Source organism: Haemorhous mexicanus, chromosome 1, assembly GCF_027477595.1.
Source record: "Haemorhous mexicanus isolate bHaeMex1 chromosome 1, bHaeMex1.pri, whole genome shotgun sequence".
In the NCBI taxonomy this organism is placed as follows: Eukaryota; Metazoa; Chordata; class Aves; order Passeriformes; family Fringillidae; genus Haemorhous; species Haemorhous mexicanus.
This window is the reverse complement of record NC_082341.1, coordinates 90,684,851-90,711,315: the sequence shown is the minus strand read 5'-3', so window position 1 is coordinate 90,711,315 and position 26,465 is coordinate 90,684,851. Positions and strand designations below refer to the sequence as shown.

The window sequence follows — 26,465 nt, the reverse complement described above, 5'->3', positions numbered from 1 at the left end:
ATCCAGGATAATAGCTGAAACATGTGAGACAGACTTAAGTATGTATTGTGAACATTTGTTTGTTTGTATTTGGCTTTTTAAAAACACTTACATGAGTTTTCTACATTGTACTTAAAAAATGAAATCATGTGGGACTTTTTTTTCCCAAATGAAAAAAAAAGAGAGCTTGGCACTAGATAGGGGCTTGTGTTCTTTTGAAAAAACATGTACATCCAATTATGTACTCACGAAAAGCTGCACCTGCTACTGAAACAAAAAACAATTAATCTGTCAGTTCAAAGAAAGTATGGTATTATTCTGGTGCCTGCAGTAGCCGTGAGATGAAAGTTATCAGTTCCTTCCATTAAGAAGTTTTTGAAACTTTATTAGTCAAGAGATTCTCTTTGGGAATGAAGGCAAATATTTTGAGGAAGATAGGACTTCCTTTGGCAAGATCCTTTATATATCCTGATTTTTTTTTTCCTGGTCTCATAGCAGAAAATCAGCCAGAAAATACTTCAAAGATATTTTGGTCAAGGTCATGGCATAGTAAAAATAAGGAGGAGGAAAAAAAAAAAGAGAGAGAGAATGAGTTCCAATGCACATTTCTCTTATTACTCTTCCTTGAAATAAAGGAAAATTCACTAGCATTAGGTCTCCAGAGACCAAGTTACTATGGCTACTAAAGTACAACAGTCAAGGCCTGCAGCCATGCCTTGCTTTGAACAGATTTTCGAGTCACGCAACTTGGGTACTAAATTTCCAGGGTCAGTTGGCTCACAGTTTATCTGGAACAGCTTCATTTAATAGTGGATCACTGGGTTTTTGCATCCTATGTGGGATGGGACCATTTTCTGGTGATCTAAATAAGTAGCTATTTAAAAACTCTGGAAATTATATACTTGCTCATGTCTTGTGAATATTAGGAGGAAATGCAGACAGTTAATTGTGTCTTCTGTCTTATACTGCATTGTTTAGTGAGTCAGTATTTCTTTCCACTGGTGTTTTTAGGACTCATAGTCGCCCTTCTCAAAAATCCCTCTGAACCCCTGAGATTCTCTTTATATACCAAAAAAAAAAAAAAAGAAAAAAGAAAAAAAAATTAACTCTTACAGAACCCTGAAGTAAAAAACAGCATAAAAGACTATTCAGAAATACCATATCTGGTGACATCAGAATATGGCCTTTGCTCAACAAATACAGTATCTCTTAGCCCTCTGGACTATCTATCTACAAAGCAACTTCAAAAGGAGTATTTCTGTGAGTAAGCACTATATCGTGCAAAGGAGAGTGGCAGAATTGTTTTAGCATTCAGTTTTGATCAAGGGTTTGCGTGTACGATTAAATTTCAGGCAAAAGAAACTAAACAGAAGACGAATTTCCATCGTTTGAGCCAGCTAAGGAAGTAGTAGCTGAAGTCTACAGACATGGAGTTATATGGGGAGCCTTTCAGAGACAAAGTGCTCAATCTGATAAACTGGTTTTCATAGACAGCAATAATTTTTATTTTCAAATCCAAAGAAATATGTGTATATTGACCGCTATGCCCCTTTCACTCCTCCTGTCACCCCAAAAAGAGCAAAGTTCATGTTCCTTGACTCTGGATTTCACTTCAGGCTTCTTTCAGTATGGAAATTCAGCATCTAGTGCTGCACTACCAAGGTCAACATTTTCAGCAATCATTCACAATGCCAAACAGATTTGAGCCCTGGCCCTCCCATTTACAGTCAGAGGGAACAGCTGGGACATCTGAAAGGCACAAATGATTGTGAATCATTCAGCTGGTGAAATTTCCCATTATTCCACTTTTCAATATCCCATCACTTCCACGAAGGAACTAGGGAAACCTTGGAGATGCTTGTTTATGTACGTGTCTTCAGGCTAGCAAGGGAGCTGGAGCGCTGGGGCTCGTCAAGAGGCAGCGGTCGAAAGCGGCCTCCTGGAAATCAGCTAGGAAAATGTAACTCACTGGGCTCCGGTAATTGTGAGCTATAAACTTTCAAGAAAACATAGTAGTTCCCTGGAGGGTGAGATTGCAATGTGTGCACACATGTAAACACATCTTAAACCATGGTGATGTTTTTTTATATGCTTGATATGTAATAAGTATTGGACACAACCAAGAACAACTTTGCCTTTGAAGTTGTTTTGAATGCATGATGCAAAACTGTAAATGCAGTTTTTCTTCCATTATACGTTCCTTCCAAACTAAGCTTTTGTAACAAAGCTTGCTTAGTCTGTGTCGAGTCTTTGGGATAGGGCCTCTCTTTGTTAACATGAATTTCTGGTCCCCAATGAACCTGGCGCCTCAAAACCAACTACTCTGCCCAAGATGGGGCTAAGAAACAAGGGCTGAAGCATCAGCTGACTTTGCTTGTGTAGAAAGTTGGGGTGGTGCATGCTAGAAAGAGATGCACCCCCACCAATCTTGTTTTTTCCACAAGTACTAGGCACTGGAAAAGAGAATACAGACCATGCTTCCAGAGAGGAGCAGTACTGATGACTACTAGCTTAAAGACAGTTTAGGGAAGGTTTTGTTGATGCAAAAGTGAATTCATGGGTGACCCTGAGCACCTCAGTACAAATCTGTTATATGGCAAGCTTTACCATTTAGGATTTCATGTGGGAAGCAAGAATATGAATGCTACCTGAGGTTAATGGATGGTATAAAAGTACTGAAGTCTACTTAAAATAATACAAAGAAGAATATTTGAATTATTAATTCTAAAATTGTTGGGGCACAGCACATTTTTTTTATTAATACATAGTTAGAGGTATGATGTTTGCTAGATAGTTAGTGAGTATGTGGATGAGTAACATGTCATTTACCTTAGCAATTATCATGAAAGGATACTAAATTACAACATAATCATTATATCCATTTCTTTAGCCTCCTCATTAATCATGATGCTGAATTTAAAATTGTGCTCTACTAGTAATGGAACCCTCCTGTCAATGCTCTTTCACAAATACTATGCCCTGGACTACACTTGGAAATAGAAACCATCTTTATATTGATTCATGCAGTTTCTCATTTCACTTCCTCAAAAGCAGATGTTGTATTCACAGATGGAAGCAAAGCTGGGGCAATATCATATCTTCAGTGCAAGTTCAGCTCTTCGTCCTTTCTGAATTCTGCAGCTGCTCTGAGCTTTTCAGTCTTCTCTTCAACCATTTCAATATAGAAAATGCAAGCCTGATTAATTCCATTTGAGAAGACACAAAATGAAGCATTAATTGCTCACTACTCTGCACTTGTAATAACAAATTTAGTTAGGTAGACTTTGAAATAACAAATGTAGTAAGATTAGGCATTATCTTTCACAGAAACAAGTTACTGAAAAGAGTCTCAAATAATATTTATCCAACATGTTGGACAATTAGACATATGTAAGTACCAAATGTCTGGATTTTTTTTTCAGTGTTATTTACATGTAAGTGCATCAAGTCCTGAATAGAGGAAGCCGTCATAATATTCCATCCACAGCTGACTTTTATTTGTACTTGCAAACTGTTAATGAGGATGAATGGCAGACATCTCTTTCTGTAAGGAATGAAAACCCAAAAGAGACAATGTTGCAGCCTATATACTGAAAACAGAATGTTATGTCCTAATTTCACAGCACTCTTTTTCTGTGTATTTAGCACTATATATCACATTTTCAAAAATGAAACTATTTCAGGAAGAGCAAAACAGTCTGCATTTCACATACTGTTTGATAATATATGCTAAACCAGCCTTTTAAAACATGATTTCAGGTCAGTAGAATTTCCAGGGAGGATGGCATCCCTGAAATTGACTCTGGGAACAGTTTTACTGTGCAGGTTATTCTCTTATGCATGTTTTGTATGCTGTAAATGTCCTGCATCAAACACACCCTATCCCATTCTGACAGCAGGGCTGAATCCTGCTATAAAGGCATTGTGCTGACCCAGAGAGGAAGGCAATATTTTCTCTAATTGAGATATCAAGTGGATCATATGGAGAGGGATAAGGATAGAAAGTTAGAGACAACTCCTCTAACCAGCAGCAACGACTGCAAATCTTAGGCTGCATTATAGCCTAAAATCCTTCCTCAAGTCTCTTCTGCAAGCCCCTGCTTTGGTTTGAGCATTTAAGTTTCATCAACTAAGGCAGACAAAAAGTGAAAGTGGAATGTATTTGATATATCTAGTAAAATGTGTAGGGCTTTTTTCAAAACCTCCAAAGCAAAATCACTGCAAATTTGCAAAAGCTCTCAAGACTGGACACAGTCCAGCCTAGACCTGCTTTCTTGCTCGTCACTTCATCTGGTTGAGAAGATAGCAAGGCTTCAGCTCATGAGCTTTTCTGAACTGAGCATGAGGAATATACTGAGAGCAAGTGTCATCTGTGAATACAGTGTAAGCTGCTCATTCATAATTTCACTTCAACCAGTTGAAGACAAGTTCAACAATGTAGGATTGCAATTATTTAAAGTGTATGTCTGTTTCTTCTATGTTTTGGGTTTTTTTTTTGCAATACATGACTATGCCATCACCAAAAACGCTTCCTGAAAAGCAAATGCAGAAACTGGTATGAAACGAACAGTGTTATGAATGCCTTTGCTGCCTGAATGCAAGAAGTCAGTTCTAGCAGCAGATCAAGTCCTGGTGCATCTGTACAATGCAGGGCTCAGATACAGATACCAAACCTATTGACTGGTGGAAATAGTTGTCAAGCTCTGAAGTCAGTGAGAGGAAAAAAAAAAATCTAAGAGAGCTGAAACAGGAGAATATGTTTTGTTGAGGAGGAAGTTATGTGGCCACTGGCCTGTGTCCAAGAGGCACCGAAATAGCCTGAGCAGAAACAGAGGAAGCGGCTGTGAAAAGTGAGCTCGGGTGGAGTTGGCTGTGATGAACAGTCTGGAGACAGCAAGAGCAGCCTCAGATCCAGAGCTGCATCTGTGCCCAAAGCTTGTTGACTCTTCACCTTCACGCTATGGATGGACAGCTGCTCTCTTCTCTGGTACAGTTTCTCAGCCAGCCCTCCTCATATGACAGCAGGTTTGCCTGTCTCCTGACAAATGGAAGACACTTTTCCTGATGCCAGCCCCACCCAGAGGATGACAACTGTCTCTCCTCACCACACACCTGCACTGACTGCCCGCTCCTCCTGCTCTGTCATACTGAACATGGGCTGCATGTCCTGATTTTCCAATCCACTCCCTGCTTGCTCCCTCTCAATTGTAATCTAATTTTGTGTTGCAGAAGATAAATACTAACTCCCATCAGCCCAACCTGCCACAAAATCTGAAAAGAAGCACTTACTGGCATTTTCCCATTTGCAAAAAGGCTCCACAACAAGTCTCTACAGAAGTACCTATTTTTCCTCTTCAAACCCCTCCATAAATCTCTTGCAAAAGTCCTGGCAAAAGTCAAGCTTCTCAGACATTATGTGTGCTGGCAATTGTGGTTACCATTTTGTTCATTATTTCCACTCAATTTTGCCCATCCAAATCCATCTTCTATCACTTTTCTCATAGTTAGGCCGAACATCTGAAGGGAGGGGATAACACAACCTCGTTTTTCTCTGTCCCCCTGTCAAGTTGGATGGTGCCACCTCCTGTATTTCAGAAACCTCAGCACTGTGGCAGCATCGTGATTGTTGCACTCATAACAGTAGCACTAAGGACTGGAGGAGAGAGCAAATGGAATTTAGCTGTCATGGCTTTTCTATCCAGATTTGTTAGAGAAGAAGGAAAAAAAAGAGAAAGAAGAAAGGAATAAGCGAGAACATTAGTTATTTGTCTAAAGGGCAAGAGAAAGGATGTTTTTTGCACAGAGCTGTGGCCATGCCAAATTTCAAGTCTGGATTTTAGAAATATGTCTATTTGAAAAGAAAGAAATAAAAGGGACCAGGGCCTCTGAAGTGTTCCTTTGTGTTTTGCCTACGCCTGGCAAGAAGAAAGTGAATGTACGCATGTGATAAAACGGCACTCCTAACCCCATTTATGGTTTATTTTAATGGATAAATTCCCTGTAAGTCATCCCGAGTGACTAACATCAGCTTAAATCATGTCATCTAAATTACTGGGAGAAGGTTCATGTTTGAAAACAAAAGAAAGCCAAAGCGCTGTTTGGGTAACTTTAAAAAGTTGTATTAACTGAAAAAAAAATTCCTATTTTGATGGTCCAGTTTTAAACAAGTTAGATTAAGAAAATGAAGCACTGAATCAAAGTCTATCAGGATTTAGTTTAGAAGGACTGTGCTAAGAGAGTGTCAGCACTATGGGAAGCTGAAGAGGTATTCCAGACCAGTTTTTGATTCCTGAAATTTGTGCCATGGTCATAGATCCATATAATCTCCATGCACTTTGTTGGACTTGCAATTTTCCTTTTCAAGTTTAAATTTAAAAATAACAGGAAGAGGAAAAAATCTCTTGCTCTCAGACTGAAATTCAAACTGGAGAACTTTTTCAAGAGCATAGTTTTATCAAGAACTGATTACATAAATCAGTTTGGAAGGAGGAAGTGGAATTACACTAACAAGTTTAAAAAAATTACAGGAAACCAAGTGGGAAAAGGGTTTCCTATGTTATTTCCTTATGCAGAGTGAAGAACAGCACCAATAGGATGTTTTCTAATGTATCATTTTCCAACTCCCTTGGAATGAAACTTGAACTCTAGTTCAAGCTGTTAGTAGAGGCCACTGGGAGATGCCTTTCAGTGCCAAAATTTGCACATCCACCTATCCAAAGTAACTCCCAGAAAGATTATTATTTCCATCCATTTCTAAGGTAGCAACATAATGTTAAATAATAAGCTTTAAACTTACATTGTGTCAAACCTAAATCATTTGCTTGCATTAGAAGTTTGACTTTCATTGGTTTTCATTAAGAAGACCTGGGGTCTATTTGGTATTAAAGCTGTCAAAAAAATTCCCTCATTGACTTTGGTGGGAGCTACCAAGCTAGAACCAGAATTTCCAAACCCGTGATATGGAATTAAGAAATAATCTATAAAGGATTTGTCTGGGTGAAAAAGGCTCTGTTCTGTGTGCTACAGGACCCACACCTGATTGTGCTGTAGCTTTGCACCAGCAGCTAATACCAAGCACAAATGCTGCTGGTTCAGAAGCTAAATAACCTGAAGTGCCTCACTAGTTTTGCTACTTACAACACAAAGCAACAAAATTTGTCTGCATGCTTTGGTAGAACAAAAGATGGAGGCTCAGGTTGAAAAACCCAACTTTATATGTTTAGGTAGCTAATGGAATGAAGCTAGGATTATTAAAATCAGCGGAGAATTATAGTGGTTGCACCACCAAACCTAGCTTTTGTGGTTTTTAAGGTGTTAGGAATGATTTATTTTTTAAGTAAATGATCATATGGCTGTGATTTTAAGATATTTAAGATGCCAGGCACCTCAAATTATCTGTCAAAAATTTTAATTAAATAGTAAGCTTCTCCAGATTCTTCTGTAGAACCTTCCTGCCCTCAAAGAGGCCAACACTCCCATCAAACCTTATGTCTTGTGAGACTGACCCCCTTATCCAGGTCCTTGATAATGGTATTACAGAATGTACAGTGTCACTGAATAAGAAGTACCAGGACAGTCTTGTGACTGGCATCTCCAATGCAGCCATAAAGAAAAACATGAGACAAAACCACAGGAATGTGATTCTTGTGCCCTGAAGCCTTACAAGTAGAAGACTCATGGAAATCTGACCCTGAACGGTACAAAAGTGTGGCTTGGAGCAACCTGAAAAGCAACATGGATCTTCTCTGAAAGAGTCTGAGCTGCCAGTGAGCATGGAAATGACAAAAAAAGCCACATCTGGCCTTTATCAATATTCTTCAGTGAGAAGGGAGTGTGATAGAACCAGGCAGCCTTACTCCACTGGCATCTGTTCAGGAGCCGCCTGTATTGTCCATATTTCTTTATATTTATTGCAATATTTTGTTTATAAAACACTATTTTCACACCTGAAAAGAATTATGTCCAATACATCTGGGGACAGAGATGCCACGAACCCTATGCTTCAGCCTCTGAGAGCATAATGGAAGACCAACAAACATAACGAAGAAGAGAAGAAAGTCCATGAAGGCACCTCCTTAGCAGCAAGGAGACAGAAATTTGAACATCAATTATTTGTCCATGACAAGCAGAAAAGCTGCAGGAGCAACTGTGAAGTGGTCAATAAAGCCCAAGTGACAATTTTAGCAGGGTGCTGCTTAGTGCACAAGTGCTGGTTACCCAGGGAGCAGTGTTGGAGGTGATGATGGGGTGATGCTTGATTACATGTCATTAAGTAAGCAAGTCCATATAGAGCCTCCCCCTTAACAGCAGGCATTTAATTTTTCCAGGGATCAGTGAATAGTGTAACACATGATAGTTACACAGCCTTTTGGGATGGGCAATTACCTCCACCATAGTGCAGACTCTGAGTCTGGGCTTAAGATTACGAGCACAGCATAGCTGGGGGGAAGAGGAGGAGGTGGCTAACAGCCATGAGATGAATCCTGCAATCAAGGCTATTGCCTAGATACCCACCAGTGATTCATTATTTTTCCAAGTCACCATTTTATTTTGTTTCTCCACCCCATCACCCCATAAACTCTATCTGGATTTGTTGACTGCCAATACAACTTATTTTCCCCTTTTTCTGGTTATGGGTTTGGCCCAGTGTTCCTTAAGTATCCACTAACAGGCTTCAGAAACTGAATGCGCCCCTTTTCTGCCAGAAGGCTTGGGGCACAGGGGTTGCAAAACCACCTGTCTTGGAAAATATTTTGAAAGTGCTAAGTTAAAAATCATTACTGCAGTCAAACTGTTGGAATGCGAAAGCTCAAAGGACTGTAAAGATTGCAAGAATGGGATATATTAAAAAAAAACCTTAATAAAATTACACTTTGGTTCTTAGAAACTTGTCTGTCTTCCCTTCAAAGGGAAACAAAGATGGCAAGCAAAGTCTCTAATCCAGAAGAAATTATCTTAAAGCACCAAAAGAAATTATTTGTTTAGATACCTGCTGTGCTCCACTAAAAAGTCTTTGATAAACTGGTATCATTGTTTATTCCGTTATTGCTGATGAAAGCTATTTGATTATAGCTGTAAAAAATCTCCATAAAATCTCAAATAAAAAACACATGTTGTGGCAGAAGCCTTTAGAAATAAAAAACATTTTAAACATATTTTGAAGACAGCCTAATTCCATTGTTTTCTTTCAAGCTGAAAGGGGAAATACTGCATTGTTCCAAGACTCAAGAGTCCCAGATACACTATTTACCAGCAATTAGGTTCTTGTTATCCCATATTTCTCTCCATACATAATGCAGGATGACTGTACCCACTAGGAAAAAAATAAAAGCTATTATTCTTGATTTTCCATTAACATTGCACTCAGGAACAGTATTATTCACGCATATTTTGGTGATTCAGATTATTCTGGTTTGTATTATATAAAGCAGAGGTTGCACAGTGCAAGGTGTTGTCATGACGTGGAAAGTGGCTTTCGACAGCTGAAAAATATCTTTTAAGAGCAAATAAAGTGGTCAGATTCACAAATCAATATACAAAGAACAGCAACCACGGTTTGCTTCTTCTTGGAAGAAAACAGAAATGTGATATTTAGTTAAAATCCCACAGTTCCTAATAATCAACATGATGAATTTGGTTGAACAACATAAAAACTCACTTTTCTTCATGTACCATAACCACTGAATGAGGATTCGAGCCAAACCCAGTCCTCAGAGAACATTCCTGACAAGCCCTAAGGAAAACTCACCCTCTTATTCTAGGTCAGTTGTGCCCATAAATGAAGCCTGGCAAGTACATTCAAATTAACATGCACTTAATAACCCAGTTAATGATCCACTTTAAGTATGATCCAGGATAAAATATCTCCCCTGTATTCAGAGGGAATGTGACTCCTGCATACCCTGCAGTAAGCAGAGCATATTCAGCAATAGCAGTCTCTCGTAACCTGCCCCAAATTTTTTGCCAGTGTTCTCTCCATGTACTCACAGCAGTCAGTCTGCTGTTTGAGGATGCTCAATGATTATAACTTGTGGGCATGTCATGTACACACAACAAAACATAGACTAGATATAGGAGACCCTTGTTAAAATTGGTATACTCACCATATTTATCATTTATTGTACCCCCGTATTCCCTATGCATTGAGAATGGAAATGGCTGCAAAATAACACCTGACAGCCAAACATCTTGTTTTGGCAGTAGCAGTAACTAATCAGATGCCTCTGTGTTACTTGCTTTGAAATCTAAATTTAAAATCTTCTGAAATACTTAGAGGAAGGAAAGCAGGGTGCCAGTTTCCATTCCATAGGCTTGAGTGACTTATGGTATTGGATCTCACACTAACATGTGTTTTAATTTAATAGTATTCAGTAATTGTTTGCTGGAGGCTACTATTTAATTTACATTTACTTGCATCTCAGGGCTGTCATTGAAACACAGTTTTTATACCATGAATATTATCCTATCCAGAACAACTGTAATATTAATCACAACACATGTAATCTTAATCACATAGGAATTTCCAAGGACCGCAGTGTATAAAAGGCATTATTACATCATGTGATTGAAATGCAGATGTATCTGGGATGGACTGCTGGGCTCTAGCTGGTTCAGTAGTTCACAGCAGCATTAATTCTTCCTTAAAATTAATGGATCCAATTCTCAGCAACAGCATGGCCCCTTTATGCTGCTCTGCCAATATAAAATCAGCCTAAAGTGGATAAAAATACATAGAAGGGATAACTTTTGCTGACACGGTGTGTGTGCAGAACACAGAGCTGAGGAAGTAGGATAAACTAAAATATCCTAGAATATTCTCTGTTCAGATGAGAAACCAGGAAAGCTCATGTTGACATCCTCAAAATATGGGCCAAGTAAAATAAACCTGAAAGTGAAAAAGGACTGTGAACCGTCCTGCTGGGGTTCACTGGTAATTTCAAGGCTGCAAGCAAGGGTGCAAGATGTAATTTCTGAAATGAACACTGACTGCGACTGTCACGACTGCCAGTCTTGCTTTTGCAAGAAATGTTCGCGAGCGTGGCCCTTGAAAGACTCTTACCAAGACAGACTGCCACAAATCATCAGCCCAAATATATCATCAAACAGAATAAATTACATCCAGAAAAAAAGCAGTATTTTTTCACTCACTTCTAGTAGAAGTCCACCTTCTTGTACAGCAGTCTTGTTAGATATATTGTCTTCTTTTATCGTTTGGCCAGCCTGCTTCTTAAAGTGCTTTTCTTGAATGGCTGTTGGAAAGAGTTATCATCAATTTAGAAATCACGATTAGAGTCACGACTAAAATTGTTGTTTAGGCATTTAACATGCATTGAATTTAATTGGTGGTTACTGTCTTTGTGGTCTGGATCTCAGTTACTGACAACTTTCTTTTCTTTTTTTTTCCCCTCCTTGCGCTAGAGATAGATACATATTTTGCAGTCCAGATGTTTTTTATATGAAATATCTATCACATTTTTTATTGAACATATTTTTTCCATTAGTCTACTCTACATAAAGCAATAACCAAAACCCACAGGAAAGAAACAAAAGAAAGTTAGCAAGTTGTTTTGTTTATAAAAATATGTATTATGACAATACAGAGAAATATCTATACAGCTCAGAAGAAAAGCGAGTGAATAGATTTCTTATTTTCAGTGCTGATCTCCTTGACATCAAATTACTTTTGGTCTCACTTTACCCTGTTCATTTCTACAAGCTTCAACCTATCTTTAAGATTCAAGGGAATGTTCTTAAATTGTTTGATTTTTACACAGAGTTTAAAAGTTTGTTTTTAGCATGTCATTTACTCCATGAAATTAATGAATATTTCTCATTATAGATTAAAATTTGATCTATTTTTCCTAATAATAGGGAAAAAAGCTTATTTCCAATAAAGCTTTCATGGGAAACTTGGCTGGTGAGTGCTCTTCCTTCATGTTGCTTGATCTCCAATTCCTTTGAATGCTCAAATTCTTCCTATCAATATACCCTACAGAAAAATCACTGAAATATGATCCCATTTCTGGGGATAATGAAAGAATTTCTGAGAAGGCTGGCATTACATGATTTTTCGGCTTCAGCATCATCTAGGGAGTACAACTGGAACCTGTCCTAATCACTTGGTCAGTAAAAATTCAGTCAGCTTCACTCGTACCTCCAGAGAAGGCTCATACAAAGATCCTGGTAGCAAACCGAGATCCAGTTTTCAAATTTTTTCTCATTCTCATGGAGATAATAGGAGAGGAGAGCATCCGTGATATTATCTGTGACATTTGATATGCATTTTCCCTTCCAGCCAAAGTGGAATGGGCACAGCCACAGCCAGAAATTATTAATAAAACAAAAAACACCCCTCTGAAATAAAAAGCCAAGCCCACACCAAAAAAACCTGAAAAACCCCAACAACAACGCAACTAATCAAAAATAAAACCTCCCCACCAAAAGAGAGTTTAGATGGCAGGAATAGTTTGTACCAAACCAGAATAAGAATTGGAGACAAACAGCAAGCCTCTAAAGGTCCTGAGCCCATGCAAGAGCTCCTTATCAATTTAACAGCCTGGTAAGGGACTGTTGCAGGATACATCAGCATTTTACAATAAACAATGGCAACTCAGAACCACACCAACTGAATATTTGTGATGGTTTTTAGCTTACATTATAAATATTTGCTGCAAGTGATAATGTCAGTCATTAGCCCAAAGCAATTATCTCAAATGTATAATTAGATGTAATAAATCCCTCCCCGGGCATGGGAAAGCACACCAGGAAAATCCCAAGCTGCTTTAAACAGATCCCTACCCATATTTTCCAGCCAAAATAATTTTGGGAATTCAGACTTGTAACCTAGGCTGCTGTGAGTAGAATACACAGATTCTTAAATCTGCATTTTCATTTTGGTGTGCCATTTAAGCTAATAGGAAATGGTTGCTTTTCTCCCCCTGATCAGCTAGGCCTTCTGCTAGGCCTGTCTATAAGAGCAGACATAGAATCATAGGTTCATTTAGGTTGAAAAAGTCCCTTAAGATCATCAGTCCAACCACTAACCCAGCACTGCCAAGTTTGCCACTAAACTATGTCCCTAAGTGCCACATCCACACATCTTTTAAATACCTTGTCACAACAATTTCTAAAAGCCCAACCCCTATTCCAATGGCCTCTTCCAGATTTTCCCTGCTCAGAAAAGATGTTTTTGTAATTACTGACATGGTGGTTTGTAGTCTTTGCTCAGGTTAAGGGACAGACAGGGGGGGGTGAGAGGAAAGGAAGGTTTATTTCTCTGATGCGCTCTTTTGGTGTTGTGAAAATTCCATCAGTTCAAACTTCATCGTTAGTGGAAACTATTATTTTACCCAACTGAGCGGGCCAGAGCTCCCTGCCTGCTTGTTAGCCTTCAGGCTCATACAAACACAGCAGCAGAAGCACAAGAGATGTTTGTTCTGCAACTCGTCTGGCTACTATAAATTCCATCTCCAAATGGAAAGCATTTTAATGTTATTTTGCCAGTTAGAGTTACCCATATGTTAGGCCACACACATCCGCTTCATTGCCTGCCCCTCTCACTGGCCTGGGTGCAAGGAGACCCACTGCACCATCAAAGAAAGACAAATAACACCATTGCTCCAAGAAGTAAATGCTCCTCAGAGATGGGAACATTTGCTCCTTGCACCCGAGGCAGCAGAGCCGTCACTCGCTGCTCACTCTCCTGCCTCCCCACGCTGGAAATACTTGATTAATCCACCCACGGCTGGGCTGATACTGCAGTGACACCTCAGAAGAGAGGTGCTGGTGATAGCCTGTCACCTGGAGAAAGCAGAGCAAGACGGGCAGAAAATCACACAGATCCTGAAAGAAATGAGGAGGAGGAGGAGGAGGAAATGCAAGACATGACAGGCATATGAGGGAAGCTTGCAAGATGTTATCTGACTAGGCAGAAAAACAGGGAAAAGAAAACAGAAGAGTCTAACAATACTCCTGTCACCACCAAGAATCATGAGAGAGAACAGGACAGCAAGTTTTGGTTATGATGGGTGGCTTGATAGAAAAGACCCTGATGCCAAGACAGCTGTGATCAAGCTTAGACATCTCATAAAATGGTGTCCCTCTGGAGCAACAGGGAAGCCTATGATGAAAACAAATGAGAGCTTGAAGAATGCAGGAGTACTGTCTCTGGTGGGCAGGGAGGAGCAAATTGTCTGAAAATAAAGCTGAAAAATAAAAACCAGCAAAGGATGACTCAGTGACCTGAGGGGTAAACGCGCTGCTGGAGTTCCCATGTATCAAGAATGGAGCAAGAGAAAAGCTGATACTGCAGACAGTCTAATGAATGCTGCTGGCTGTAAAAAAGAAATAATAAATTGAGAGTTTTAGCTTTATGGAGCTTTAGACTTTCTAAGGGAGAGGCAGCCCTTGCGATGGTCAGCACAGAGCGCTCATCTACCAGGTTCAAAACCAGCAAACTCAGGAGATGGGAAGTGGTAACACCCGAGACTGTTTTCTGAGCGCAATGTATCGAGCCTGCACTTCCAGAACGTGAAACAAAACAGAAGATGGAGCTGTTCTGCCAAAGAAGATGAATGAGCATATTGATACCATAGAATGATAAATACCAGAAGTACATGTACCAGGGCTGACAGTTTTGCAAGGTCATGCGATCTGGTGTGCATGGTGCAATCCCGTGCAACATTAAAAGCCAACAAGTCTGGAAATGCTGGGTCCTACAAAGGACAACACTGTGGAAATATACAGGGCAAGGGGACAGGGGGCTAGGAAGAAGAGGAGGAAGAAAAAAAGAAGAAATAAAACAGCCAATGCAATTTCCTGGAAGACAGGTCAAAGACTTGAGGAAATTGTTTCAATTTCTAATCTGAAAGCAGAGAAATGAGTGGAAACCAAAAAAATAATGTAGAGTTAGAACTGACAGTAAATTAATGGAGAAAACAAGTCCACAGAGGAGACTATAAGATTGGCTGAATGAGTATGAGATGGTCTCAGATAGTGTTGTTGAACCTTTCACAGCTGCACTGTCTCTGCCCAGAACAGTGTAAAAATCTGAGACCTCTTTCAAGCCTCCAGTTTTGCTATGAGCATTGCTCTCTGCATTTGCAAACATCTTGGCTTGAAAGCCAAATCTGGAATATTGTAAAGAAAAGCTGCCTAACACAGTCTATAGAAGCATTATGAAACCAACCATTCCCTTTGCCCCAGAAATGACAGAACATTTATTCATTGCAGGATACTCCTTAGTTCAAAGGGATGGAGATTTCAGGAGTCTCACAAAACCATACTTTTTAAACCCATGGGATTACATTCTCTGGAATGTTTCTATACCTCATCCTGCTTGAGCACACCCTTCATTCTTCAGAAAATAATTAGCAAAGGTAGCTGCTAATTTAGGCTGTGTAACAGACTAACATGGGGGCAAACTGCAGCCCAGCTGCTCCAGGTGCCTGCATCAAGCAACAGCACAGGCAAAAAATGAGCAGTGGAGGGATGCTGCTTCTGAACTGAATGCCCTGCCTGGGTTCATTTGGGGTGTAGGAAGGGAACCATACAGTCTTCTTCAGATTCAGGCTGGTGAATCCATTTCAAGCCCTCCTGCAAGGGACTACCAGCTCTCTCCAATGATGCCCTGGAGATAAACTGTTTCTTAAAAGAGGTGGATGAAAATGCCTGAATCCAGAGTGCAGGTTCAGAGACACTGCTTTGAGCATGCAAATCTTACGTTTGGTAACTGTTACTCTAAAGGAAGTGAGAGCAGGGTCTCTCTTCCTGCATCTTCTAGCTGCAGGAAGAATCAGCTATGCGTGTTACTCTGAATACTAAGAAAACAAAACAAATTGACTCGGAAACACTCAGTATGAGCAATTCTACTTAACAAACCTAAAGCCATGAACTGAAATGGTCTGTTTCCTCTGGCTGTGTTACAGAGAACACCGAGTGACAATTAGGATGGGGGTCATTAGATGAACACTGAAATTAAAAAATACGCAGCATAAGGAACTGTTGTTATATATTGCCAAAGAGGATGGAAAGGATGTTCACACGACACGCAGGTAGTACAGATGCTTTGGGAAAGAAGTCAGCACCAAAATGCAGAAAAGCTGAATAAAAGCTGCATGGTGCTTGGTCCTGTTGCGGAGGCTACCAGAAAGCCAGATGAAATTACGCTAGCAGTAATGCAGAGTTTTTCTTCCCAACTTAGCGGTTTTCTCAGTCTGCTTCTTCTTAAGAGATGCTTTGAAATCTGACTTCCCTTTGAAGTTTCTCGAGTACAGCATGACATTTATTTAAGGTACAAACCGAACCCTTTTGCTTTCCAGATCCCATCCGCTCTTTCTCGCAGAACCACTGTTCCCCTTTCCCAGCGAGCCTCATCCGTTTTCCCCCGTGCGAGAGGGGCATCAAAGAGATGCCACCGCCGGGCTGCCCTCCTCTCCCCGGGGCTGCCGGGGCCAGCTCGCCCCCCTGAGCCCCCGGCCCGTGTCCCACCGCGTCCGGAGAGCCCTTTTGAAGGCAGGCGAGGGGGAGGAGAAGTCCCCGCTGCGGAGGAGGCAGAGTGCTGACTAACCCCGGCCCCGCTGTCACGCAAGGCTCGCCGCCTGTCAATCTCCCGGCGGCTCTGACAGGGGCCTGGCCGCCGTTCAAACCCTTGCGTGCGAGCAGACGAGCCACATTACCCTATGAAGTATTTCATAATAACAACAGCTGTTAAATATTGATGACTCCTGGCAAGCACTGAATGCTTTTCGAGAAGGTTAAGCCTTGGTGTAATGGAACCTAATTCCTCATTATATACTGTATCAGATATCTGGAAGTTGCCTTAAAAAAGCAAAGGAGCTTAGAGTAAAGGATCAGAAAAATAACTCTCGTGCAGCGGGGAGAAGGGAGAGAGCCCGCTGTGCGAAGGGTGAGGAGCGTTTCCCTGGAGTCAAATCCCTTCACAAACAGTAAAACACTCGGCTGGAGCGATCGTCAATACGGCCGGGTTCACTGTATTCCACTGGAGGGTTTTGTGTTTTTAGAAATTATTGCAGATCAGATAAGCTTTCTAAAGCAGTGATCCGGCTGCCAGTGCTGTCTGTGTGTGTGTAAAAGTACACGTGGAAATTATTTCTACAGAAAAGCAGAGAAAAGAGGGGAAAAGCTCACATTCCTATGGGTTTTCTACAAACATCATCTCTGAGAGATCTGGCTCATTAGAAAATTTAGTGGTGATCTGACAATATATTAAGGATGAAATCTCAGACAGGGTTTCCAGCAGGCAAGCGAGGGAGAAGGATGATCCTCTTGCCTTGGGGAAGTCCTGGTATGCTTTCCTCATTTTTCCAGAAAAAATCCACCATCTTCTTCACTCTGCCCTCTAAAACCCATCAGTCTTATCTTTCTCCTCTTGATCTAGCTGTCGAGCAAGGTTGTGTCAGGAACAGAATCAGTTTGGGTTTGGAATTCACGATCAATGGAGTCCTTGGGATGGTCCTGGGGCTATGCCAGGGCAGGCAGGACTGAGTAGTCCAGCAAAAAGGCAGCATCAGAATCCAGGTGCAGGTGAAAGAAGAAACACAAACTGAGGACTTCTTACAGAGGTGACTGAGTCAGAGTATTTTTTTTCTTGCATGTGAAAAAGAGGTCTGTGTGCCTTTGGGAAATAGAGTTTACATGCAGCAAGCTGAGAGGCTGAGAAGAATTGCCTGCAAATGTTCAGTTGTGCTGCAGTGCAAGGAGTTCTGCAAAGCTGTAGGAAAGTGGTTCACCTGCGGGGAACCTGGGTCTGTTAACTGAGTCAGGATAGGAATCACAAAAATTTAGGAAGTTGTAGGTTGGAAGGGACCTTTGGAGGTCATCTGGTCTACCTCACCCTGATCAGAACAGAGCTAACTTCACTCAGGCTGGTTCCTCAGAGTTTTTGAGTATTTCCAGTAATGGACATTTCTCATTCCCCACAGGAAAACTTTCATTATTTAATTAAAAACGGGATTAATTTTGTAAGATAAGGAGTTCCTTAGTGTTTTAGGCGAATGAGCATTAGGGTAAATTCTGGATGGACACTTCCTGTTCCCACAATTCTTTGTTTTCGAATGTGTAGAATAATTTAAGAAATGCTGAGAATGATAAAGTGGCTTTTATAAAAAGTGTATCTATTTGGAGAATATGCAGCATAAATTATTAACTCTTCTTCTGATTTTTGCTGTTTATTCTATCTGTATCTCCTAAGAAATCACATTTGTATGTCAAGGTTAAATGTAGCCTGGGACTATAACTTCTCCCCTATGCCATAATTTCTGAGGGATCACAGATCCAAAGAAAAGCTCCACGTGAGACAAATTGTGCGCTAACTACACAAACAACAGACTCAAAAGAACTTGTCTAGAAAACACATTTCTTCTCTGTAGATTACTGTTGCAACCTTTCTCTCTTCATATGACTCAACAGATGATCTCCCCAACAGACAGCCCCACATTGTGCCTTGGCAAAGGAGGTATTTTAGAGATCTGTTTGCACCACTGTGAGTAAATATTTGAGCTATCAGTTGGTCTGGTAGACTATATTGGCTGCAAGACTGCTGAAGACATGCAGTCCTCTGAAATTATACCAGGATGTAAGACTTACTCCAAGTAACAGTCTTCCTGTTTGTCTTCACAATTCCATTTTATTTTCTACTACATTAAATATGATGATTTGATCAAGGAAACTTATTGATTTATAGGTTCAGTCCTGGGGCCTTAATTTTATCTGTGTACTATTACATTCTTTAATTAAGCTTTAATACGTTAGCTTGTCTGAATATTTGCTTGCACACCCTTCTGAATAAACACATAAAAGATAAGAAAAAAATGGGTTACTCTCTCAGACGACAAAATGGATTGCAAGCCTGATTTATCAGCAACCTTGAATAAGAAATCTGCAGACTATTTATTCCAGTTTCAAATCAATGCCCACATCACTCACAAAAAATTAAGATGATTCCAACACTTCTTCCTTGCACCTTTAAGTTTTTAAATTACACATCCATCAATCAGAATCCTGATATCCAGCATGAGTTAAGAGTAGGAAAAAAATTTAATTTCAGAGAACTATTCTGTATTTAGAAAGTCTGCTTAACATTGGTTAGTTCCAGAGTTAAGGACCTCAGAATGCACAATGAATGTAGTTTAATATTTTTATTTGTGACTTCACCAAACTGATCCACAATTAGCCTTAAGTGTATTGCAGTGTGTTCAGACCTGTTACCTCCTGATTGCTTCAGTGAGATCTCAGCAAATCACACTGATCATGATATTTATACATATTCAGAGGAACAGCACATCAGGACACATTGACTCTAGGATCTGTGAAGCGTGTGACCTATCAAAAATACTTGAAGAGTTTCCCCATTCTTCAAAATATCCTTCACAATTGTTTCTTGTCTGAATAGCTTTTCATCTTTTCCCTTGTCCAGACATATTTTAAAAAGTGTGTTCTCTACATCCACTGAATTTCTGTTTTCTCTCTCTAAGGCCCAAGAATGTTGTCCTCATTTGATATGGCTCATACTATTTCATTGTCATTAGACCATTTTTTCAGGATTGATTCTCCCAATGAAAGTAATACATCAATGGAAGCTGATGTCCACAGCAGAGGCAGTTGCCCTTTGAGGAGAGGCTAAAATGGCTGTGACTTTTACTGAGAAGGACTAGTGGAGACACAAGAGAGGTTTACAAAATTATAAGGGCAGGGGATAAACTGAATGTGGAACTCCAGTTTGCCCAACCCCACAATATGAGGACTGTGAAGTGCCCTGTAACACCAGCACAAGAATGCTTTAAAGTAGATAAAAGACAGCAATTTTGAAGATGAGAATACCAGACTAGTTGGACCACTGGTGTGACACAGTAGTGCATCTCTTATGTTGTTTTATTCTCACTGCAATGCCATGGCCATGTCCACAAAATTTGTTGCAGACAGAAAATAAACAACAGATGCACAACAGCAGCATCTGTGACGTGAAACAAAGTATATCACAGAAGTGACAATAAGCAAAATCAGAACCTTATGAGAAAGCCTGTATGTGACTAAATTTAAGCATACGATGAAAGAGCAGCTTGTGACTAATTATTGCATCCAAAACCAACAAAAAACATTCTTTAGTGATAAACAGCCTATTGAAATAAACTTGAGTCTGAAATATGTTTCAGAAACATAAGTAATGAGACCAAAATCCATTTTTACTGAAAAGATAGCTAAGAGGAAAGTTATGTGTGTTCATAAACAAGCAATTGAAGTCTATTGGAATCTTTCCCACTTTTGGAAAGGTGATTGTAAGCATTGCATTTTACAGAAGAAATGCAATGAAGTCTTGGTAACAGATTTACCTTGAGAATACCAGAACATTTTTAGTCTCTATCAGCTACAGATGTGCTTTTTTTTACCCCCTCCAATTTCGATCTGTAGTTTAGAACATTTAGTAATCAATCACTGCAGGACAAACTCAAACCAAAAACCAAGCATGAAAATAAATGCAACTAGGAAAATGCATAGGAAAGCATCTCTCCCCCTTCTTGATTAAAGCAACCTGACAATGACTAACTTATGTGCAAAATGATCTTTGCTAGACTTTTTGGATTTGATAACCTCTTTTCCAGGACTATGATTCAAACAGACTGTCTCCTTATCTGCCACTCCTCAATTTCTTGTGCCTTCATAATTTTCATTGCTCCATTCTGCATGGAAAGACACAGGTTAAATTCACACCTGTAGGTTCCAAGAGGAATTTAAGTCAGTATCTCTTAGAAGAGAGCTGAAAGAGCATGTGTCAATAGATCAGTATATCATCCAAGAGACTGTTTAAAAATAGCCAATGCACACGATCTGGAGAGGATAAAGGAAACCTTTAAGATGAAATAAACACTGCATCTAAAATATTCACACTGAGACCTTAGTGCACAGGATGTGCATGTGTTACCCAGAAAACCAAATCTGGATCCAACAGTTTTAGAGTCAGGAATATTATAACAATTCTTTAATATCTGATTTATATAGCAGCCTTGCTGTGTCCAATATTAAAGGCAAAAACACATTTGCTTTACAGTGTACTTAAAGAAGCAAACATGCTTCTTTAAGTACACTGTAAAAGAGGAAATGTGGGAATCTCCACCTTTAAATCAGCTGGATATCATAGCTCACTGCTGCACAACAACAGACAGACACACAACCCCACAGAAAATTGTGCTCTCTTTCTAAGGCAGAGCTGCTCTGACAGAAATGTGGGAATCTCCACCTTTAAATCAGCTGGATATCACAGCTCACTGCTGCACAACAACAGACAGACACACAGACCCCACAGAACACGGTGCTCTCTTTCTAAGGCAGACCTGCTCTGCTTGGTCTTTTCTGCTGCCTGTGGAGGTTGCCACGATGACATGGACTGCATGAAGCCTGGAGAAGTTCAAGGCACCCCATGTGCTGTGGGAAAAATATGCCTGAGAGGAGGTCCTTAAGCTTTGGATTTTCTAATTCAGGAAGTAAAAACCCGTGCTGAGACAAGATAAGGGCAAGTGAAACATCAGGGACATTATCTGAAAGTTTTTTAAGAAATTATTTCAGAATCAATTTCCAGGGTAGTTTTAAAATATTGAGCTGTATTCCAGAACCTTTTGGAATGATGAAGAAAACCAGTAGCATGACAATCTTACCTAAAAGCTCAAAATTAAGAACTATCTGACAACAGAACTGCCAGAAGCCTAAACTCATAATGTACAATCCCTGGATCTCTTAAATATGTTTTTATCCACATTAATATTTTAATGTATGCATTAAAAAATTAGTCCTGCAAAGCTACCCAAACAGATGGATGTTGTTCCCAACTGGAATCCCTCATAAGACAGAGGTCCTGCAGAGAAGACACTGGTTTGTCCAAAAATAAATTCCTTTGCAGAACAGGAACCTTCTGCAGAAGTATAAAATGCATGCACACGATGTATTCAACTACTACAATAACCTTTATTTTTCACTTCCTCACAAATGTTTTGCTTTGCCTTTCCTGACAGCCATGTTCCATACTGGAAAAAGATCCCAAGCAAATGCCAAAGACCCTGAACAGACCAGTAGTGGGCTTACATTTTCTCTTCCTTTCAGCACCAGAGAAATTAAATTTCTTAAAAGTACCATGGTCCCTGGGTCAACAGCCAGAATTAGGACCTTCACATTTTCTGAGAGTAATAAAAAATTGTATCTTTATAAAATGCAGGAAAGATGACATTTCAAGGCTCTAAGATTGTAAATTTTCTCCCTGCTTTGATTTGCTTTTCAATTTTTAAAACCAGAGAATACTTAGATATTGTGATAAAATTACAAGGCAGGCACAGAGTTCTTATCAGACTTGTCCCATTTGAAGATAAGGAAAACCAATGTTCTGCATTTCAGAAACCAAGTCCTAGCTAATAAAATATAACCTTTTCTCCAGTTTCAACTCTTCTGTATGTGTCATTGACTTGAACAGGCAAGTCTGACTCCTACAAAGGTGCCTGCTGCCTTGAGTCATAGCAAGCTACCAAAGAAACAGCCAGTATTCCTCATGGGATAAGGACAGGAATCTTGTAGCTCATTCTTTAAACTTATAGGATTATACCTTCAACTTTCTAGGCAGTAATAGCCAATTGCAGCTTTCACTGAGTGATCAATGCCAGGTGAATAGTGTGTATAAGGAGAACTATGACACATAAATTACTTCTAGCGCTTCTTATTCTGTCTCAGGTCTCTGGATGAAAACCAAGGATTTCTTGTCTATTGATTCATCAGATCTGTTTTAGACTCATCATGTGACATAAACATTCATTCCTATTGCATTTTCACCAGTTACAGTATGATCTCCATTGGATATACACTGTGGCTTACTGCCAGAGTCAGTCCATTAACCACTGACACAAGACTTACTAGCTCTACACTAAGGAAAATAGGAGTAGGTTTTTGAGGAAAAAAGTGAAAACTACAAATAGCAAAAAGCAAAGATGATCTTGCATGTTTTAAAAAAATGTGCAATTTAACTGGAGGCAGTGTATACTCTAGAGCACACTTTGTTTTAAGCCCAAGAATTTTTCAGAGGAATCATTACACTGCATCCAAAAAAGGAACGCTTTTTCTCCTGCCGGGGCAGATTTGCAGGGAGGAGGCTCATTTCTGCATTGCTGGTCTGGCAGGCAGCAAAGCTCTGTTCCTCTGATCAAGAGATCACTTTCATAACCACTTTTCTGAGGTCACAAATGAGTCTGCTGCAGTCACGCAACCCCTCGCCTACCAGAGCTTACTACAATGCAGGTTCACGGAAGCTCTTTAAAGAGGCAGCTCATCCTTTCAGCACTCACAGATATAAGGCACACGTGTGTTATCCTATGGGATTCCCCCCAAATATGTCATGGGACTGTTTTATTTCAGTTTGATCAGGGAAGAAGCATATAGCTTCAACTTTTATCTGGATGGAATGTTGTTGCCTGAGTAGAATTAAGTAAAAACTGAAGCTAAATAGCTCTACAGTTCTTTTAAATGATACTGGCACCTTTTGCAAATATTTAGTTAGCCTCTTCCTTTCTATTGTGTTAAAGGTCCATGTTTGTCAAACAGGTGCTACTGTGAATTATGCTAATTAAGATATTTAAAAATCATGGTAAACAGTCATACAAACATTAGATTCAATAAATACGATTGCCCTGAATTAAACATTGCCCTGCCACACTGTGAGAAACACAATGATATGGAAATAATAAACCAGGAAACTGGCTTATGAACTGACTCTGAAGAAATATTATGAAATTACAATGAATTCCAGTCAGAGCTTGTTCCTAGGTAAGAAAAGTCTACTTTTTTTTTAGCCAAGTATCCCACAAATTACCAATACAGTGATCTATCGTATGGACATGCCTTGCAGGTGATGGCTGGAATGACTTTGGGTGATAAGAGGCAGTGGGGAATTTAAAGAAAAAAGTTAAAAATATTTTTTCCTCTTATGGTAAGTCAACTCTACCCAATGAATGGGGGGTTTGGCCTATTTTCACAAGCAGTTAACGCTATGAAAGCAACCGTTGTTGTTTCATCATTAATTATTTGCACTAATTACCTGAAATAAAGTTTTCAAAAGCTGTTAAATTACTTTGAAGCCTACAATTAAAAAAATTATGGTGGCTATATTGCTCATTGATATTTTGTGAGGATTAGTGTGCAGACACATTTCATTTAATGGCAGCACAAACAGGCTTGCCCAAACCAGCTTCATAATCCAGCTTAAATAAAGTAACAATAGGAATGAGGGCACAGCACTAAGCCTGTTGAGGACTCACAGTGTGGGATGCAGTTTGCACTGTCCTGCAAGTTCATTGCTATTATTAGGCACACTAAACAGGTGAAAGCTTGTTGAGGTGTGCCCATACATGCTACAGACAGTTTCAGGGATTCTGGAGATGCAGCCACAGACTGTTAAGCACCCTTGGCTTCATCCAAAACAAGGGCTTTTTACACTTTAGGCTTGACCTTGATGTGTATCTTCATCCAGCAGTGGGACAGGCCCTCTCCCATCTGCATTGCAGTTTCTCATTGACACAAATAACGTTCCAGCCCAGCTTTGATATGAAATTAATGACACCCCAAAATTGGCCTTATCTCTGCTCCAGGTCTGGCCTATATTTATGGAGGGGAGTTTTTTATGGACGGAGAATTGTGACTTTAGTGCTGGTGGGCCTCACTGTCAGAACTCAGTGCATTCACATGTAGAGGCAGGCTTAATCTCAGGTGCTGAGCATCACTGCAGCTTCTCAGCTCAGTCAAAATGTTGGTGCAGGTGATGAGACAGAGACACCAGCCCATAAAGGGAGGGTGTTGACAGCCTCTAGAGTTACTCTAGCAGTACCAGTGCAGACAAAACTGCAGGCATTTTTGAAGATAAGTCACACTTTCAAAGAGTTCTGAGACTTCTGAAGATGTTACCTTTGGTCTTATGTTACTGATTTGTGCCCGTTCACTTATCGCTGCAACAACTTCCCATGGAGATGAAAAATATACAGGGTCAACTCTTGCCTAAACAGACTTTGTCCCTGTTTATGAACTTTGGCTGAAGCACAAGAAGTTTATCTAGAGAAAAACAGCAGTGGATACTAATGCAAGTATTTAATTAACATGGCATTTTTTCCTTTGTAGCTATGGAAAGAGATACATGAGAATGCTGTTGAGCTACCTTACCTATACAAACAAATTACGCTGTTCTGGAGGCAGCTGGCAAAGAAATAATTGCTAACTGCAGGAATGACTTGATGTATGGGCATTTGAGGTTAAACAGCTGCTAGAATACTGCTGCTCAGCTCTGTTCTGCATGCCAGTCTGGCCACAGAGCTGGTACCTAAAAAGGCTTGCCTTTCTGAAAGTCCTTTTTATAACCCCTATTATACGAAAGCAAAATATCTCTAATCTTTTTTCAAAAATATGACATCTCCTACTCAAAGACAGTGTAGTTAATTGCTCCATTTTCTGAGGAGATGCAAGCAGGCAGCTAGTACATGTGTCTAAGTCCCACTGGATCTGCAATTCTAGAAGAAGAACTAGTTAGTAATTTAGTACTCTGAAATCAGGATAAACAATGACTTATCATGTGCCAACTTCCAAATAATAACTGCAAGCTTTCCTCTCTCCCTCCATGGCTCCTAATACCTTGCACCTGATAGTTGAAAGATCTGTACGTATAAGAAACATGCATCCAGTAATTTGGATTAGCTGCAAATCTGCCTATATGTTATATATGTTATTTTTTTAGTCCTTTTGTGGAGGACTTTATTTAATCTGAAAAATACCCAGGGAAATTTATTTTTGTGGAGGATTTTATTTAATCTGAATATTATCCAGAGAAACGTAATAGAGTTCACTGATACCTCAACTAATAATCCAAAATCAAACCATTTCAGATTAGTGTACCATAAGTCATTTTCAATTAATAAATTGACTTTAAATAGCTACTAAGAGGTATTCTTTCATTAGAAATAGGTTTAACTACTGTGACAAATTACAGTTATTAGACGCAAACCTAAGGCTTCCTGAATAACTTGGTTATAAAAATTATAGCAAGCTTACTTACAAAATTGCTTCTACCCTCACGCTCTTCCTTCTGCCCCAACATATTGTATATACTTGAAAATGGACAGATTTTGTCTGGAAGAGGAGGAAAAGTGTATTTTGCTACTGCAATGTAAATTAAGGTCCAGCTTGGTCAGAGACACTGAAGGATGCCTGGAAATACGCTTGTACTAGGCAGACTGAGAAGGATATCAAATTGTGCAGCTGTAGAAATTAGTTTAAAACCAACTGTTTGGTTGTTTAGTCACTAGCTGCGACTGAGCCTTCCACATGTGGTGGTTCATACAGCCTGTCCCAGCCCAGCATAGCCTTTGCCTGGTGTGGAGAATGAGGGAAGGAGCTGGAGTACCTAACGATTGTGCTCCAGCCACGGCAACAGAGCCGGGAGTTGATGGAGTCAA

General features: G+C 39.8%; 1 protein-coding gene across 1 annotated transcript in view; it reads right to left on the bottom strand.

The window, feature by feature from the left end:
• The window catches only part of AHRR (aryl hydrocarbon receptor repressor), an 83,155-nt gene that overhangs the window by 15,632 nt on the left and 41,058 nt on the right, over positions 1-26,465 (bottom strand). Inside the window, exon 4 of the mRNA XM_059855945.1 lies at positions 11,128-11,228. Coding sequence (XP_059711928.1) covers positions 11,128-11,228 — 101 coding nt within the window. The remainder of the gene's footprint in view (positions 1-11,127; positions 11,229-26,465) is intronic.